Source organism: Artemia franciscana, chromosome 8, assembly GCF_032884065.1.
Source record: "Artemia franciscana chromosome 8, ASM3288406v1, whole genome shotgun sequence".
Lineage (NCBI taxonomy): Eukaryota > Metazoa > Arthropoda > Branchiopoda > Anostraca > Artemiidae > Artemia > Artemia franciscana.
In genome coordinates, this window is record NC_088870.1 from 10,758,752 (window position 1) to 10,775,874 (window position 17,123).

A 17,123-nucleotide genomic window follows, 5' to 3' on the forward strand; every position below is an offset into this window, starting at 1 on the left:
TTGTAATATGAATGTGTTGGTTGTCTTTGGCTGTTTTTCCTTGGTGCAGGACCGGTATTTTAGGGTTTGCCTGTATTCAAGTATTTGTTTGATTTAGTATCAATAAAGGAAGTAGTTTTCTCACTTTTTGGATTCCACTTTTCTACACAAATTTTCTTGCTTTTGTCTCTTTTTTATGTCTGATTGTGTTGATTTTCATATTTTCCTTTGTAGAAGAGTACATAAATTAAAGATAACCTAATAAACTACATAATTTTTTATTTATTTATTTTATTATGGATCTTAAGTTCAAACATGTAACTTTAAAATAGCTTACCAGATAATTTCAGCTTTCTCATTTTTATAAAACGTTGTATAAATCATATAACCAACTTTATATGACAAGTCTTTATATAAATCTCTTCAACTAGAGATATTTACAAAAAAAAATTATTGCTGGAAATAATCACTTGCCTTAGAAAATGAAGAGGAATTGCATATTGGTAACTTATAGTTTTTGTTTGGTGGTATGTCTGTTTTTACAAAAATATACGTTATGTTCAGTATTTAACAATTAGGCCAAAAGAAGTAATGAGGGTATTACCCTAGTTATCATGAAAAGTAATTAACCTGACATTTGTTTTAATTTTTTATGGCAAGTAGTCTAATGGAAAGTAGTACTGTTAATTAAAATATACGTTTATCATTTGCATGTTAGTAAAGCCTGGTAAGTATTTTTGTTTGTGCCTTTATTTTTCAAGTATGCAATCTACAACCATACCAATCCACGAAGAACAGAGAGCAATTTTCTATAGTTTGTCCAAAGCCCCCCCCCCCCTTCAGAAAGATATCATGAATAGCCTAAAATGCTTTTGGGCTTTTTGCTTTTTACGTTCTTAAAATTTCATCAAAGTTTAATCTGGAATATGCTGCCTTTTTTGTTTTCCCTTGAAGATTATTTTGGTGAATTATTTCAGTGATTTTCTTCCTGCCAAGCGCCCTCGTTGCCCCACGAGGTAAAGATAAAAATTTCAATATAGCTATCTTGATCGGAATTGTCAAAAAGTTGAAAAATATGCCTCAAGGGGTAGCATGATCCGTATAGTCCCAGGGGCAAGGGCACAAATTATACAAATATTCTGTTCAAAACAAGTCACTTTGCCATTATAATCTGAAATTTATATGTTTCCCCTCCAACTCCTTCCAGTGTCAACAGATCTGGTCGAGATTTGAAATAAAAACTCTGAGACATGGATTCCTTCTAAATATCAAATTTCATTAAGATCCGGTCATCCGTTTTTAAGTTAAAAATACCTCTAATTTTCTAATTTTTCCAAATTAACACCCCCCCAGCTCCTCCAAAGAGAAAGGATCCGTTCCAATTATGTCAATCACGTATCTAGAACTTGTGATTATTCTTCCCATTCAAGTTTCATCCTGATCTCTCCACTCTAAGCGTTTTCCAAGAATTCCAATTTCCCCCTCTAACTCCCCCCAATGTCACAGGATCTGGTCGAAATTTAAAATAAGAGCTTTAAAGCACAGGATTCTTCTAAATATTAAATTCCATTAAGATCTGATCACCTGTTCATAAGTTACGAATACCTCATTTTTCCGAATTACCCCCCCCCCCAACTCCACCAAAGAGAACGGATCTGGTCCGGTTTTGTCATTCACGTATCTTAGACATGTTTTTATTCTTCCCATCCAGTTTCACCCTGATCTCTCCGCTTTAAGTATTTTCTAAGATTTCCGCCCCCGCCCCCCCCCCCCCCAATGACACTGGATCCGGTTAAGATTTAAAATAAAAGATCTGAGTTACGAGATCGTTCTAAATATGAAGTTTCAGGAAGATCCGATCACTCCTTCGTAAGCTATAAATACGTCATTTTTTCTAATTTTTCAGAACTAACCCCCCCCCCCCAATTCCCCAAATAGAGCAGGTCCGTTCCAATTGTGTCAATCATGTATCTAAGACTTCTGCTTATTTTTCCCACCGAGTTTCATCCCGATCCCTCCATTATAAGCGTTTTCCATGATTTTATGTCCCCCCCCCCCCAATGTCACCAGATCAGGTCGGGATTTAAAATAAGACCTTTAAGACACGATATCCTTCTTAATATCAAATTTCATTGATATCCAATCACCCGTTCGTAAGTTTAAAATATCTCATTTTTTCTAATTTTTCAGAATAACCCCCCCCCCTAACTACCCCAAAGAGAGTGGATCCTTTCCCGTTATTTCAGTCATGTATCTAGGACTTGTGCTTATTTTTCCCATTAAGTTTCATCCCGATCCCTCCACTCTAAGTGTTTTCCAAGATTTTAGGTTTCCCCCTCTCAACCCCCCCCCCCCCCAATGTCACCAGACCTGGTCAGGATTTAAAATAAGACCTCTGAGACAGGATATCCTTCCAAACATCAAATTTCATTAAGATCTGATGAACCGTTCGTAAGTTAAAAATACTTTATTTTTTCTATTTTTTCCGAATTAATCGGCCCCCACTCCCCCTCAGATGGTCAAATCAGGAAAACGACTATTTCTAATTTAATCTGGTCCGGTCCCTGATACGCCTGCCAAATTTCATCGTCCTAGATTACATGGAAGTGCCTAAAATAGCAAAACCAGGACCAACAGACAGACAGCCATCCGACAGGACCATCGTCCTAGATTACATGGAAGTGCCTAAAGTAGTAAAACCAGGACCAAAAGACAGACAGACAGACAGACCGACAGAATTTGCGATTGCTATATGTCGCTTGGTTAATACCGAGTGCCATAGAAATGTATGAAAAATTTGTTTGTATTCATTTTTGTTATGTTTTTACGAGTCGGACAAACATTTTGGGGGGGGGGGTCACCCCCTCCGGATATAGTCTTGTCCACCTACAAGAAACCATAGTTGCTACTGCAGTAACTATTCGAAACTGTTACTACCACCACTGTTTTTGTACTATGACTACTTTCTATTGTCACTTCTTATCATGGCTTTCTATCATGACGAAAGTTGATTGTTGTTTTTTCTAAAAACTTGCTAACCATATATGTCACGGTTTAAAACTACATCCATTGTACTGTTGCCACCTTTTTCATAACCAACAAGAACAAGACAGACTGTCTTTTTTGATCTACTAAAACTAAATATATTGCTTAAATCGAAAATTTTGCTACAAACACCCAAATATTAAAAAAAATTCTCTGGAGTTGGAGTGGTGTTTTGATTCTTTTTTTGCTATAATGATAGAAAGAGAAACTGTCCAAACCGTATTTTTCTTTAATGTACAAATGACTGTCTAGTCTTTTTGAAAGTTTAAGAGGAGTAGTAACACCACATTTATGTAGTGTAACGGTGTACATTTTAAATTTTGCTTAACTATTCATAGTAATTTTTGATAGCCTAAGACTTGGTAAAATATGAAAGATCTCAATACAGTGGTGAGAGCACATGCCTGTGGCCATGGTATCTTAGGTTCGAATCTTGGATAAAACCTTAATTTTTGGGTCGGAGAAGCAGCATAGGTAGCTGCGTTGACCTCAAGCGGCTTGGTGCTGCAGTGTGTTGTTAGTAGTAGTAGTAGTAGTAATTGTATTAATTTATGCTTGTTATAAGGTTTATATCTTCATTCATAGTAGTTTCTGTTTGTATTAAATTTGACATTTTGTGTAAAGCGAATTCTCTTTGTTTTAATTTTTTTATTTGCTCCTTATTCTTTATGGACTGGATTTGGTTATCGGTTTATTTTTATGTAAAATTACTATTCATCACATATACCCTTCACCGCATATATCTAATAGATATATCCATGCAACATGTACATGTATACACTCGGCAGCTACAAGCCACCCTTTTTCTCTATGAGAATTAGTTTAGCTGTAGTTGTTCTGCTGAAAAATTCATACTTTTAAGATGATATTACAAATTGACAAGGGCTGGTCAATGGGGTAAATAGAGGGCAAGGAGGGACGGCTGTACCTTCGGGTTGCCTATAGGGGGTGTCGATCTGAGTGTTATTTTTTGCTTTTCGCAAGTACTACTATCTACTATGTTATGGTAGTGATGGTGCAGGGGGGGGGGTGCTAAAATCGATATTGTTTCCGGGCATTGAAAACCATAGCTACACCTGTAAGGATGATTCAAACAGAATGGAAAGTTTATAAGAGTTGAACATTCAGCTATTTACCATGGGAATATTCAAAAATACTAGCACCATTGACAATTTAGCATCTGATGAACAGGGTTGTCAATTCCTGATAGTGTCGGAGGTGAGCAAAATTCACTTTTCAAAATATAGGGAGAGGATTTTTTTTTTTTTTTTTTTTTTTTTTTTATGGAAATACCAAAAAAGCATTTTTTCAATTCAAATACCATAAAAGCGCATTTTCAAAATTTAGGGAGGCAAAATATTTGGGGAAGGGGAAATACCCCGCCCAAATTAACGTGCCTGCTGGTGAATTCACTATAACATTAACAATTTAAAAAAAATTGTATAATTGACATAATAACTGTTCCGTAATAATATACGGTTAAGGTTGAAACATTGCTATAAGTGATCATTCGTTGGCGTTTTTTGTCAAAATTCAAAATTCAGTCTGTGCATATTCCTCATCTAAAGCTTAATGCTTAAAATAAGCTTAAGCTTATTTAATAAGCTTAAGCTTATTAAAGCTTAATAATCTTAGCAGATTAATAAGCTTAAGCTTATTAAAGCTTAATAATCTTAGCAGATTAATAAGCTTAAGCTTATTAAAGCTTAATAATCTTAGCAGATTATATAAGCTAGTTGACTCTAACATAATAGGTGACACACATGAATAAGCTGGTTACAGAATTTTGCTTTCTTTACCCACCCCTACTTTTGAAAGTATCTGAAAAGACAAAAGCAAAAATGAACAAAATTGCCAAATGCTAGATGGTGCTGATGATTTCTTTTTCACTCTAGTGCCAGTTTCCACTCTTATAAGTTTGTTCATACTCTCTAAATAATACCTAAGACCGTACTGGCTATGCGTGATGAACGAAGAAAAAACTAGGATATTTTCAGCCAGTGAAAAATAGGGAGGATAATTAAGCAGATATTTCGGTTGAGACCTCTGCTTGACCGTCCTCAGCACAAAAAAGTAAATAAATGGTAAAAAAATACACAGATAAAAGTCCTAAGGACAAAATCTAACAGTTTGTTGTAAATAACTGAATGTAAGGAGAGATGCTGCTCAATAGTAACCGAAACACTAAAATACAGGGTCTTGATAATAATAGATGCATTAAAAGAATCAAATTTTGAGGCTTATTTCAAAATATATAAAATTCATCAAATTTGATGGTGCCCATGAAAAGTTACGAGCCTGAGAAAAGTTACCTAATTTTGAAAAAAAAAGGGGGGAACACCCTGAAACCTCAAGTGATCTTAATGAAAATCACACCATCAGATTCAGCACACCAGAAAACTCTACTGTAGAGGTTTCAAGCTCCAGTGTACTAAAATTGTGGAATTTTTTCTTCCTGGGGTAATCATATCAAACCAGGGATCTTAGAAGATCGGGAGAGGCTCATTTGATCGAAAATAAAAGGCTCTGGTTCCCTTTTTAAATGGCCAAAAATTGGAGGGCAGCTAGCCCTCCTCTCACGCTCATTTTCCCCCAAGTCATCAATCAAAATTTTGAGATAGCTATTTTTCACCACAGTCGAGAAACCTGATAACTATATCTTTGAGGATAACTTAACTAACAGAGCTCCCGGGGGAAGGGCTGCAAATTATGAATTTTGTCCATTGTTCACACATGGTATTGGTTATTGGGAGGCATACAGACGTTTTCAGGTGAAATTTTTCTGGTAGAGGGGTGAGGTTATGTGGGAAAATTTTTCCATGAGTAATTTTTCATGGGGTAAGAGAATTCCCAGTGGAGGGGGAGCGGGAATTCCAGTATTATTTAAAGAAGACGATCTGAAATTAGATAAAAACAAAGACAAGTTTTGTTAACTGAAAGTAAGGAGCAACATTAAAACTTAAAACGAACAGAAACTATTACGTATATGAGGGGGTCACGCCCTCGTCACTACCTCGCTCTTTACGCTAATTTTTTTTTTTTACTTTTAAAAGAGCTTTTTATTCTCATTATTAATCGGTCTTTGTGATTGAGGAGTCATTCTTAAAAGATTTGGCCAAAATTTAAACTTTAGCGTAAAGTGCAAGGCATTGACGAGGGGGAGACCCCTCTCATATACGTAATAATTTCTGTTCGTTTTAAGTTTAATTATCGCTCTTTACTTTCGGTTGACAATTTTTTTTTTAATAAAAGGAACCTCAAAAAAGACACTAAATTTAAATTGGCCCTCTCAAAGCAATGGTGAAAGGGTAACTAAATATTTGGTGCTTGATGCAATGTTTGATGCTTTTATTTAGTTACCCATTAACCATTGCTTTGAGAGGGGCTATCTCAAATCTAGTATTTTGAGGTCTGTTTTGGTTAGATTTTGTCCTTGGGACTTTTATCTATATATGCTTTGCTCTGTATTTGCTTTTATGCACTGAGAACAGTCAAGCAGAGGCCTCAACCGAAATGTTAGCATATTTATCCTTCCTTTTTTTCACTAATTGGTAATATCCTCGTTTTTTCTTCTTTACAATTGTGCTCATTTTGCCCAATACTCTTTGGACTGATACTCTACTGCTTAATTTTTCAATACTTCTTCTTCTTCTGCTAGTCGAGAAATGCGCTTTTCAGTCACGACTATTTAGCCCTCTTCCTTTTTTTTTGTCTCTTTGTATTAGATATGTTGTACTATTAAAAGTCGTTGCTTGGTGGTTACCGTCTAACCCATTTTTCTTCTTCTAGTGTGGGAAGACCAAAGCATGTGCGGGTAATGGCTGGCGCATTAGAAGGCGATATATTTGTTGGCCCTAAAGCAGAAGAGCATAGAGGGCTTTTATCAATTAGGTACCCCATGGAGCATGGCATAATTACACACTGGGATGACATGGAAAAAATTTGGCAATATGTGTACAGTAAAGATCAGCTAAATACGTTTTCAGAAGAGGTTTGATTATATATTTTAATAATAAATTGATATAGACACTAAACAAAATATTGAGGTTTTTAAGGCCAATTTAGCTGTTTCATTGGAATAGCCTCTCAGATGACAACGTCACAGCCCAAAAACTGGAATAGTATCACCCGTCCTGTCAAAAGTAAACACCCGGTAACATAATAAAAAAAAAACAGAGGTAATAACCACAGAAAAGAGAAAAAAAACTCTGTTTTTTTAGTAAAAAAAAACAGAGATAATTTACAGAGGTAAAAACAGAGGTCTTCAGAGGTAATAACAGTGGTGTCGAATCTGCAGGCAAAGGACAAGTTTCGAGGAGACATCAAATCTTCTCTTGGACAAGATATCAGGTCTTAAAATGGCCGAAAGTTTTCGATAATTTGAAAAGGAATTGTATGAGAAGAGAATAATTATTAAAAAAAATGTTATAAGTACGTTTCAAAAATTAAAAAAAAAGCTATCCAGTTTTATTTGATAGTCGCAGTTAACCTGGATTTCCACGGAGGGGGATATTGGTTGAACAGAATTAATATATCTTTGCTGGTGGCCGGCTTTTGCCCACCCTGGAAAACAAATGGAAAATACCCCTCCCCCACGGCCGGTTGGTCTCAACTCACTTTTGACTTATAAAAAAAGGACTAGAACTATCATTTTCTGATCTATTGAGCACCCTATGAAGTTGTCTGTGACCATGAGGTGGAGGTGTAGGTGAGGAAAGGGAGATCTTCCCTCTATACGGAGTAAACTATGCTCATTTCGGGATTTAATGTTGCTAGTTACATTCATCATAAAAGCGTAGACCGGAAATATTCCCTTCCCAGAAATCATAAGGGAGTATTTATCAATTCAACGTTTTGATGCGTTTTTTTTTTAGTTCCTTTTATACACCCTCCCCCTAAAGAAATACCTTCTCCCCCCTTAAAAATCCTGGTTATGGTTAGTATTTCTGGTTATCTCCTTTCCTCCTTAACAAAAAAAAAAATCATAGAATCCCGTTATAGAAGTTCAAGTGCCTTTTTAAGCTTTGTAATTTGTCCATTGGTTGCAGATAGTATTTGTTATTGGGAAACATGTGAACATTTTTCGCGGGGGAATTTTTTGTGGGGGGGGATTGTCTGCTGGAATTTTCAGGGGGAATTTTAGGAATAATCTCCTTTCAGCAGGGATGTATTTTCCATGGTTTGTGGGTCCAGGGTTATTTTCAGGGAGGTTAAACGTCTAGAACCATCTTTGCCATGGAGCAGTGATAAATTTTCAATGAATAGTAAACAAAGCTGTGATACATGTGGTATTTCTATCAAAAATCTATCAATAATGGTTCTGTCTTAAGACTGAGGATTGGAATGAAGGGGTCTGGGTACTCTCTTGGTCGTGGCCAATATTGCGTAACAGAAATTGAATGGGCTATTACAAGAGAATAATACTAGTGATAATAATTATATTTTTGATCCAACAAAAAACCGATAGGCTCAAAGATAGAGTACAAAAGAAAGAAAAAATAAAACTCGTTCAGAATAAATTCTACTGTTTAAGAATGAGGACATCTTTTGCAACCAGTGAACTTGGAAGTATACCATTAGCATCCATGGTGCTTTGTGTTTGGTGAGGAAGTGCACTGAGACAAAAGATATTCGTATATTTTTCGCTCAGCCGAGGGATTCTTTCCATAGATTTTTGGTTTATGCTGACTATTTGAAGAGACTGTTAGCTGGTCCTCTAAGCTATATTTTACATTTAAAGGAACTTTTTTAAATCAATTTTTTCTTATATTTTTTAGTAATTTTTTTTTATATTTTATATAATATTTTTATACTATATTTTTATAATAAAATTAATAAAAAATATAAAATTATAAAAAAATATAATAATATTATATTATATAATAATAATAATATTATTATATAAATATATATATAAATATATATAAATATATATAAATAAATAATATTATATAAATATAATAATATTAATAATATTATAAAAAAATATAAAATATATAAAATTATAAAAAAATAAAATAAAAATAAAAATTATATTTTTATATTTTAGTATATTTTTTTTATATTTTTTTTTTTAGTAAGGACATGGCAGATCGCTATTCGCAAAAATTATGAAAAAGCTCTAAGATGTCGAAATCGAATCAAACGCGAAAGTAGAAGCTGCTGGCTATCCTTTCATAATAACAATTTAAAATACAAAACCTACTGTTCATTTTATTTATTTATTTTCTTTATTTCCCTCAAAAAATGAGGAGTAGGCTACAATATAATATAAAGAAAAGACAAATGAAAACGCTTACAATAAAAAAATATCAAATATTGATCAAACACTTATGAGGAGTAGGCTACAATACAATATAAAGAAAAGACAAATGAAAACGCTTACAATCAAAAATATCAAATATTGATCAAACGCTTAAAAAGAGAAAAAAAATACAAAAACACTTGCTAAATAATTTAGCCTAATTCCGAACAATCACATTGTCTGATTCCGAACAATCAATCAATGAAAAATCTTTGTTTTCTGACGAATCTTTGTCAATCTTCCTTTTTTTTCTGTTTTGATCTTCTTTTTTTTCTGTTGTTCCTTTTTTTCTCCTCTTCAGAATTTGATGCACGTTTTTCATTACGACTAGAAATAGCTGCTTGCTTTTGATCTATGGCCATTGCGATATAATAATAATAATAATAAAATATTTATTACCCGTATTTTTCACATGGAACAAAACGGAGTACAATGAAAAAACAAATAAAAGAAAAGAAAAAAAACAGAAGAAAAACGGAGAGAAATTTAAGACACAACATGGAAAAATACGTAATCAAGAACTGTAGAAATGTTTAAGCCAGGGGTGGTTCCGTTTTGCCTGGAAATTAGAAATCAACCGGTTTACCGCGATACTGGCTCTCGTATTTCTAGGCTCCTATCCATTCTTGAATCAGCTATTTCAGGCAACAAGCAATCCTTCCAAAAACGCTCAAGTTTCGGAAATACTTTTGCCTAGTGCTGCCTTGATTGTTCAACTATTACTATTTTCTAGCCTTCTTGATTGTTGTAGACCAGCAGATGACATTGCTCTTTGCCTTGAATTTGGCTCTAGTATTTGCCGTTTACTTTTGGATTGAGTCTTGACACTTTTTTTCTTCTAGCATCCAGTATTGTTGACTGAAGCTCCATTAAATCCTCGGCAAAATCGCGAGAAGGCAGCTGAAATTTTTTTCGAAGCATTCAATGTTCCTGCCTTTTTTGTTAGTATGCAAGCAGTTCTTTCCTTGTAAGTAATATGTAAGTGGTTGCCAATCTTTATAAACTATGATATTGCAGCAAATGAAAAAAAAAAAACAAAAAAACTGCAAGATAGATTGTTTATTTTCTTTCTTTTTTTAATATAGTCGCTTGTAACTTGCATGTAGAAGCGCTATTTAGTTTTAGCTTTTAGTTTATTTAGTTTTAGTATATATAGTTTTTAGCTTTAGTTTTATTTATTTAGGTTTTTAGTTTATTTAGTTTTTTAGTTTTATACATTATTTAGTTTTAGTATAAGCATTATTAGAATTATCTTTGCAGCAAATGAAAAAAACAAACTGCAAGATAGATTGTTTATAAATTTTTTTCTTAATATAGTCTCGTTTAACTTGCATCTAAAAACGTTATTTAGAATTGTCTTTGCTCTTTAAATTCTAGGAATTCAGTCTTAATAAACTCTCTGAATTTTTTTGTATTTTATCTGCTTCAAAATTTTCGATTTATGCCAAGAGAAAGATATAGAACTTGTATGCTTATGTTTCTGCTCTTGGCTTATGAGACACGTATCAGTATCTGATTTCTTTCCTTCTTTTTTAGAGTTATGCTTGTAAATAATAATGGAGTTTATATCATAAAAATCTGTCGATTGTAGGATGCAAGCTTGCCTTAAAAACTTCATTATTTTGAACAAACCAAAAGAAAAATATAAGAAAGCCGTGGTTTTCTCGTATGAATAGTCCTAAGGTAGGTCCAAGGAGCAAAAAGCGTTTTTATTTTGATGTCCTTGGTACTTCAATCGCATGAATAGTCCTAAGGTAGGTCCAGGGAGCAAAAAGCGTTTTTATTTTGATGTCCATGGTACTTCAATTGTTTTAAGATGTTTTTTCAGCAAAAGTTGAATTTCACAATAGGGAGGTGGTAGCTTCCCAATGGTTGCCCTTTCTCGTTTTATTTCAGCTCAACCAATTGAGCTAATCGCGTTAATAATTTTAGTTTTACACCTTGGTTGCATTTACATATTGAAATAAATAGGTTTCCTAAAAACGTTTTTTTTTTATATAAAAAAAAGGTTATAGGTCTTGTAAATCATTATATAAGCCTATTTTTTTTTCGCTCAGTAAAACTAAATGACGTTATTTGTTCTTTTTTTTTTTTTTTTTTTTTTTTTTAGACAGACTTGAATTTGTACCTTTTATTATTACACTTTCTCTTTGAATAGAGAATTAACCTGCAAGTCACTCAGGACTTGCATTTTAAGATATTGTTTTTAGGTTGTTTTTTTTTTTTTTTTTTTTTTTTTTTTTAAGTAACAGTTGAGTGTAACTACTTGGAGGTGATGGCCACGATAAAATGGTGGCCTTCTCTCGTTTATCTAATTCTCCTAGTTTTAATTGTTAACGTCACTCTGCACTTGCATTTTAAGATATTTTTTTTTAAGATGTGTTTTTAGAATTTGAAAATAATAGCCATTACATGTTGCTTAAACGCATCACAATCTAATATATTGGAGGGGTTTCCGAAATGACATTTACCTCATTTATTTGACAATATTAGGAAATATATTGGCTTAGGAAATGTATTGTGTTGGTTTCTTGACGAAGTTTAGGTATTATTTCAAAAAAAGAACTTAAGTCACAAGAAAATATGGGATATTTTTCTTGGAATAGAACTTTCTTGCTATATTTTCCTTTTTTAATTTGTTCATTTTCATTAGCAAATCTGACTAGTGATAGTTTTGGAAACCACACTTTCAATACGGTCTTTTTAGGTTTTCAATTTGCTATTAACTTGTTAATAGCAAATTGTTATAATTGTTATTTTCGGTATAATTAATTCGGTATAATTGTTATAATTGTTATTTTCGGTAGATAGCTATTAAAGCACAGTTAGTGCTGTTGCAAAATGCAGTAGAATGTTATTTTGTGGTTTTTTAACTTCAAGCCCCTGATTCAAACAAAATTTTTAAAGTTATATATATATATATCACGATATCTGTAGATGGCGTTTCTGCATTTGCAACACTATTTGGCAAATCTGAAATAAACTTTTTTTTTTGAAAACCAACTTAACCTTCTTCGAAAGCCTTACTCACTGCTCTTATCTTCCAGTCACCTTTGAGGTCATTTTACAAAAGGTGGTGGTTGTGTGCTACTTTGTCTTAAACCATCACAAAGTGTTGCTTTTGTGATTTTTAACTTCAAAATCATTGATTAAAGTAAAAATTTCAAAAGCCACATTTATAGTTTAATATTTTTTAGATGTTTTAGAATGTGTTGGCCACACTATTTAAGGAACTATTAATTAACTTTACTTTGAAAACCAACTGAACCTCTCTCGAAAACCTCCCTCTGAAGAAACTACCTAATGCTCTTGCCTACTAAAACCCTTTATCAAAGTAAAAATTTCAAAATCTACATTTATAGTTTCATTTTTATAGATAGTTTCCAACCATCGATTTAACATATGTTAGCCACACTATTTAAAAACTATTAATAAACTTTACTTTGAAAACAAACTTAACCTCTCTCGAAAACTTCCCTCTATTACCTAATGCTTTTGCCTATCAGTCACCTTTAATGTCATTTTACAAATGGCGTTGGCTGTATAATGCCTTGTCACACGCAAATTACAAAGTGTTACTTTGTGCTTCAAAACCCTTGATTAAAATTAAAACTTTCAAAAGCTAAATATATCAATTTATAGATGGCGTCCCTGTGTTTGCCACGGTTTATAACAAATGATGAATAAACTTTGCTTTAAAACCATGATAACCTCTCTGGAAAACCTCCTCTGAAAAAAGTACCTAATACTCTTGCCCATTAATTACCTTTCGCGTAGGCTGCGTTTTTTTTTTTTTTTTTTTTTAATGAGTCCGTAGAAGGGTATTTGGTAATGTCTAAATAGCTAATATTAATGCTGATGCTTCGTAGAAGAATATGTGATATATTCATTATAATTCAGTTCACGAAGTTGGGATTGTTTGTAAAGTATCGTTGTAGTAAGTAAAAATAATCCAAGAAACAGGAAATTATATTTATCTAGTTTCTGTTTTCTCATAAACTCAGCTCAATTGAAATTCAACCCCCCAAAAAACGACCCTTGCAAGTATCAGCCTAGCAAAAGACAATCTGGGAAAACTGAATCTACCGAATCAAATACGTAAAGCATAGATAAATGAAAAGAGTTTGCGGGAAAACCAACTCAGTGAAACCAAATCCTAGTAGACTCAACCCATGAGAAAAAATTCCATATAGATCTGCAAAAATCCCTTGGTGCAGATGAAATAAATTTCCTTATAACGAAATCCTTCTTAATTGAGTTCATATATCCTTGGATTAGACAATTTCGTTTGAGTGCAATTTAAATTTTTTAATTTAAATTCAATAGAGACAGAGTTCACTGAATTTGGGATTGCCTATTGTCAAATGTGAAGTGGAGGCTATGGTCCTCAGTTTTATCGATTATGAGCAAGCTTTCGATTCTGTTGATAGAATAGCGTTAGCAAAGGTCTTATCCTTATATGGTATACCTGAAAAATAAATTAAAGTGATTTGTGCCATGTACGAGAATAATACTGCTGCGGTTAAGGTAGGAAATGAGGTTAGCAACAGGTTTTGTATTAAATCAGGAATTAAGCAGGGTTGTGTTCTATCCCCCTATATGTGGATCATTTTGATGGACTTCGTCTTAAGGAGCACAGGAAAGGCAATTGGAGACCAAGGAATCAAATGGGGAGGAAAAACGCTCCTGGACTTAGATTATGCTGATGATTTAAGCATGTTAGATGAAAGTGTGAGCAAAATGAATGAATTTTTCGAGGTTTTGCGAGTTCAGGGTGCTAGAATAGGCTTGAAAATTAATGTGAAGAAGACTAAGTCACTAAGGCTAGGAATAAGTGAAGATGAAAAGGTGACGTTGGGTAAGGAAAAGATTGATCAGGTTAGCAGCTTCACTTTCCTTGGTAGTATTATTAGTAAAGACGGTGGGAGCAGTGAAGATGTTAAAAGTAGAATAGCTAAGGCTCAGGGTGTTTTTTCACAGTTAAAAAAAGTTCGATGAATAGAAAGATAAGTCTACAAACCAAGATTGGAATATTGGAAGCTACAGTGATGACAGTGGTCAAATATGGCTCTGAAGCATGGGTGGTCCAAAAAGTAGATGAAAATTTACTAGATGTTTTCCAGAGAAATTGCCTACGGTTTGTTTTGGGTACCCGGCTGACTGACCGTATTTCAAACAGTAGGTTGTACGAAAATGTGGTTCAATCTCGCTTTCTAGGGCTATAATGGAAGAAAGGTTGAGATGGCTAGGCCATTTTCTGCTGATGAAGGATGACAGATTGCCGAAGATTGTACTTTTTGGCCAACCATCTGGGGCTACACGGAAAGCAGGTCGTCCTTGTCTGGGTTGGGAGGATGTCGTAAATAAAGATTTAAAGGAAATGGGAACTTCCTGGGAGGGCGTAAAGAGGGAGGCCTTGAATAGATTGGGTTGGAGGATGTGCGTGCGTGGCTGTTTTGGCCTCAGGCAGCCTGGTGCTGCGGTCAGTTATTAGTAGTAGTAGTATTGTCAAATTTGATTAGGCCTTTATTGTCAAATTTGATTTGAATAGGCTTTTTGAAAATTAACCTGTTGTCAAAGTTGAGTCTTGCTGGTTTGAATCGGGTAAGTTAAATTTGGCAGTTAATGTCGAAAAAGTAACAAAATGTGTTTGTTATATCTTACATTATTGTAATTTGATCGTATTATTATGTCTAAGGTGCTTAACTTTAAGTTTTATTTATTTTGTACCACTAAAATTTTGTTTCGCATATTTAAAAAAATTCCATATTCTGGTAGTAGCCTATGCCAGACTAAAAAAAAGAAGACATGTTAGTAAGAAATCAAGAAAGAAACAGCTTAAAAGATATGGCCCCAAATAGCCTAAGAATGTTTAGCTTTCTGTTTAAGGTTTAGTCTGCTTTGATAATCAACATACTGTTGATATTTGACCTTTAAGGACGAAAATGTTGTCAAATTTAATTAACTAATTTTGCTTATTTATTTTCATGGGTCATTGTGGCGACATTGACGAAAATGTGGCACTTCTTTAAAAACATCATAATTTTAAAACATTCGAAATAATAACCTAAAAAAAAACAAGGTTTTCAGGTGTGAATAAACTAAGATGTGTTCAAGAGCAAAAAAAGTGTATGTTGATGCTCTTGGTTCTTCAACTATAAATTTATTTGCAGGATAGTTGTGAAGCATAGATGCTGCAATAGTTGTTATTTGATGGTGCAGTGATGTTACTTGATACTGTAATAGTTGTAATTTGATGTTTTAGCCGCCTATAGAGCACTGAAATCAGGCTGAATCTCAGCATTGAAAATTTGAAAAAAAAATTAACTATTGCAGCGTAGATTCTGCAATAGTTGTTTTTTCGTATTGCAGCCCTCTATAGAGCAATGAATTTCAGACTGAATCTCAATGTCGAAATTCAAAAATGAGCTTTTTAACCCTAGCTGATCTTATTTATTAGCGTGCCTCTTTGCCTGTTTTCTTCAGGGACCAAGATTTTATTTTTATTTTTTTGATCGGTTCGTTTGGGACTGGAAAATCGTTTAAAAGCTATTTTGACCGACCCATAATTTCAAAATAGAGCTGATGTAAACAGATTGACTATTTCGAAAAGCCACTCCTTTTTCTTTTCTATTTTTTGGATCCTCCCTCCTTCTCTCCCTGTGTTTCTCTTCTGTGCTTTCAAAGCTATTAACTATATTTATGTAGCATTGCAACTTACAATTAAATAAGTTTACAAGCTTTTCTGTCTCAAACATTACACCATGTTAAGCCAAACCGTGCTGGAGGTTTTCGCTAATCCTGTAGCCATGTGGAATTTATTCAAGCTATCGAAGCTGTAAGCGAACCCGCAATATATCTTAAGGTGCAATTGGTTGAGCATTACAGTGATGTTTTCAGTGTGAATGTAAAGAACTTCAAATGAGATCAAGAACTGATTAAACGACTGGAAAAATTACAGGGTTGGTGTATATAAAGTCCCTGTATATAATAACGTACCTATAAAGTTAAACATGTATAACTTTATTTGTGATAGAAATAATCTGTAAAAAAAAAAGGTTCAAAGCTTGCAACCAGACCCAATTCATTAGAAGGTTTGAAAACTAAAATAATTAATATCATTTCAGGCATTACTATAGATCAATTAACTAAACAACTCACTACAGCGTGAAGCCGCCTGAGACCAACACAGCTACGCACGGTCCTCCTCCATCCCAATTCAAAACCTCCCTCTTTACACCCTCTCAGGAAGTTCTCATTTCCCATAAATCTTTCTTTATGACATCCTCCCACCTCAACCGGGGACGACCTCCTATCTGTTTAGCACTTGACGGTTGGCCAAAAAGGACATTCTTCGGCAATCTGTCACCCTTCATCCACAGAAACTGCCCAAGCCATCTCAACCTTTCTCTCATTATAACCCAAGAAAGCGGGAAAGAACCGTTCTTTCTTTTTGTAATCATCCTATTGTTTGAAATAAGGTCAGTCAGCATGGTACTCAAAACAATCCTTAGGCAATTTCTCTCGAAAACATCTAGAAAATCTCCATCCACTTTTCTGAGCGCCCATGCTTCATAACCATATTTGACCACTGTCATCACTATAGTTTCCTATTCTTCCAAACGTGTTTCAACTGTGAAAAAACACCCTGAGCCTTGGCTATTCTAGTTTTAATATCTTCACTGCTCCCTCCATCTTTACTAATAATACTGTCAAGGTAAGTGAAGCTGTCCACCTGATATATCTTTTCGTTACCCAACTTAACCTTTCCATCTTCACTTATTCCTAGCCTTAG

At 33.9% G+C, this 17,123-nt stretch overlaps 1 protein-coding gene across 1 annotated transcript in view; it reads left to right on the forward strand.

The window, feature by feature from the left end:
• Positions 1-17,123, forward strand: part of LOC136029968 (beta-centractin-like) — a 61,609-nt gene that overhangs the window by 13,419 nt on the left and 31,067 nt on the right. The window contains exons 3-4 of the mRNA XM_065708532.1: positions 6,814-7,015; positions 10,171-10,295. Coding sequence (XP_065564604.1) covers positions 6,814-7,015; positions 10,171-10,295 — 327 coding nt within the window. The remainder of the gene's footprint in view (positions 1-6,813; positions 7,016-10,170; positions 10,296-17,123) is intronic.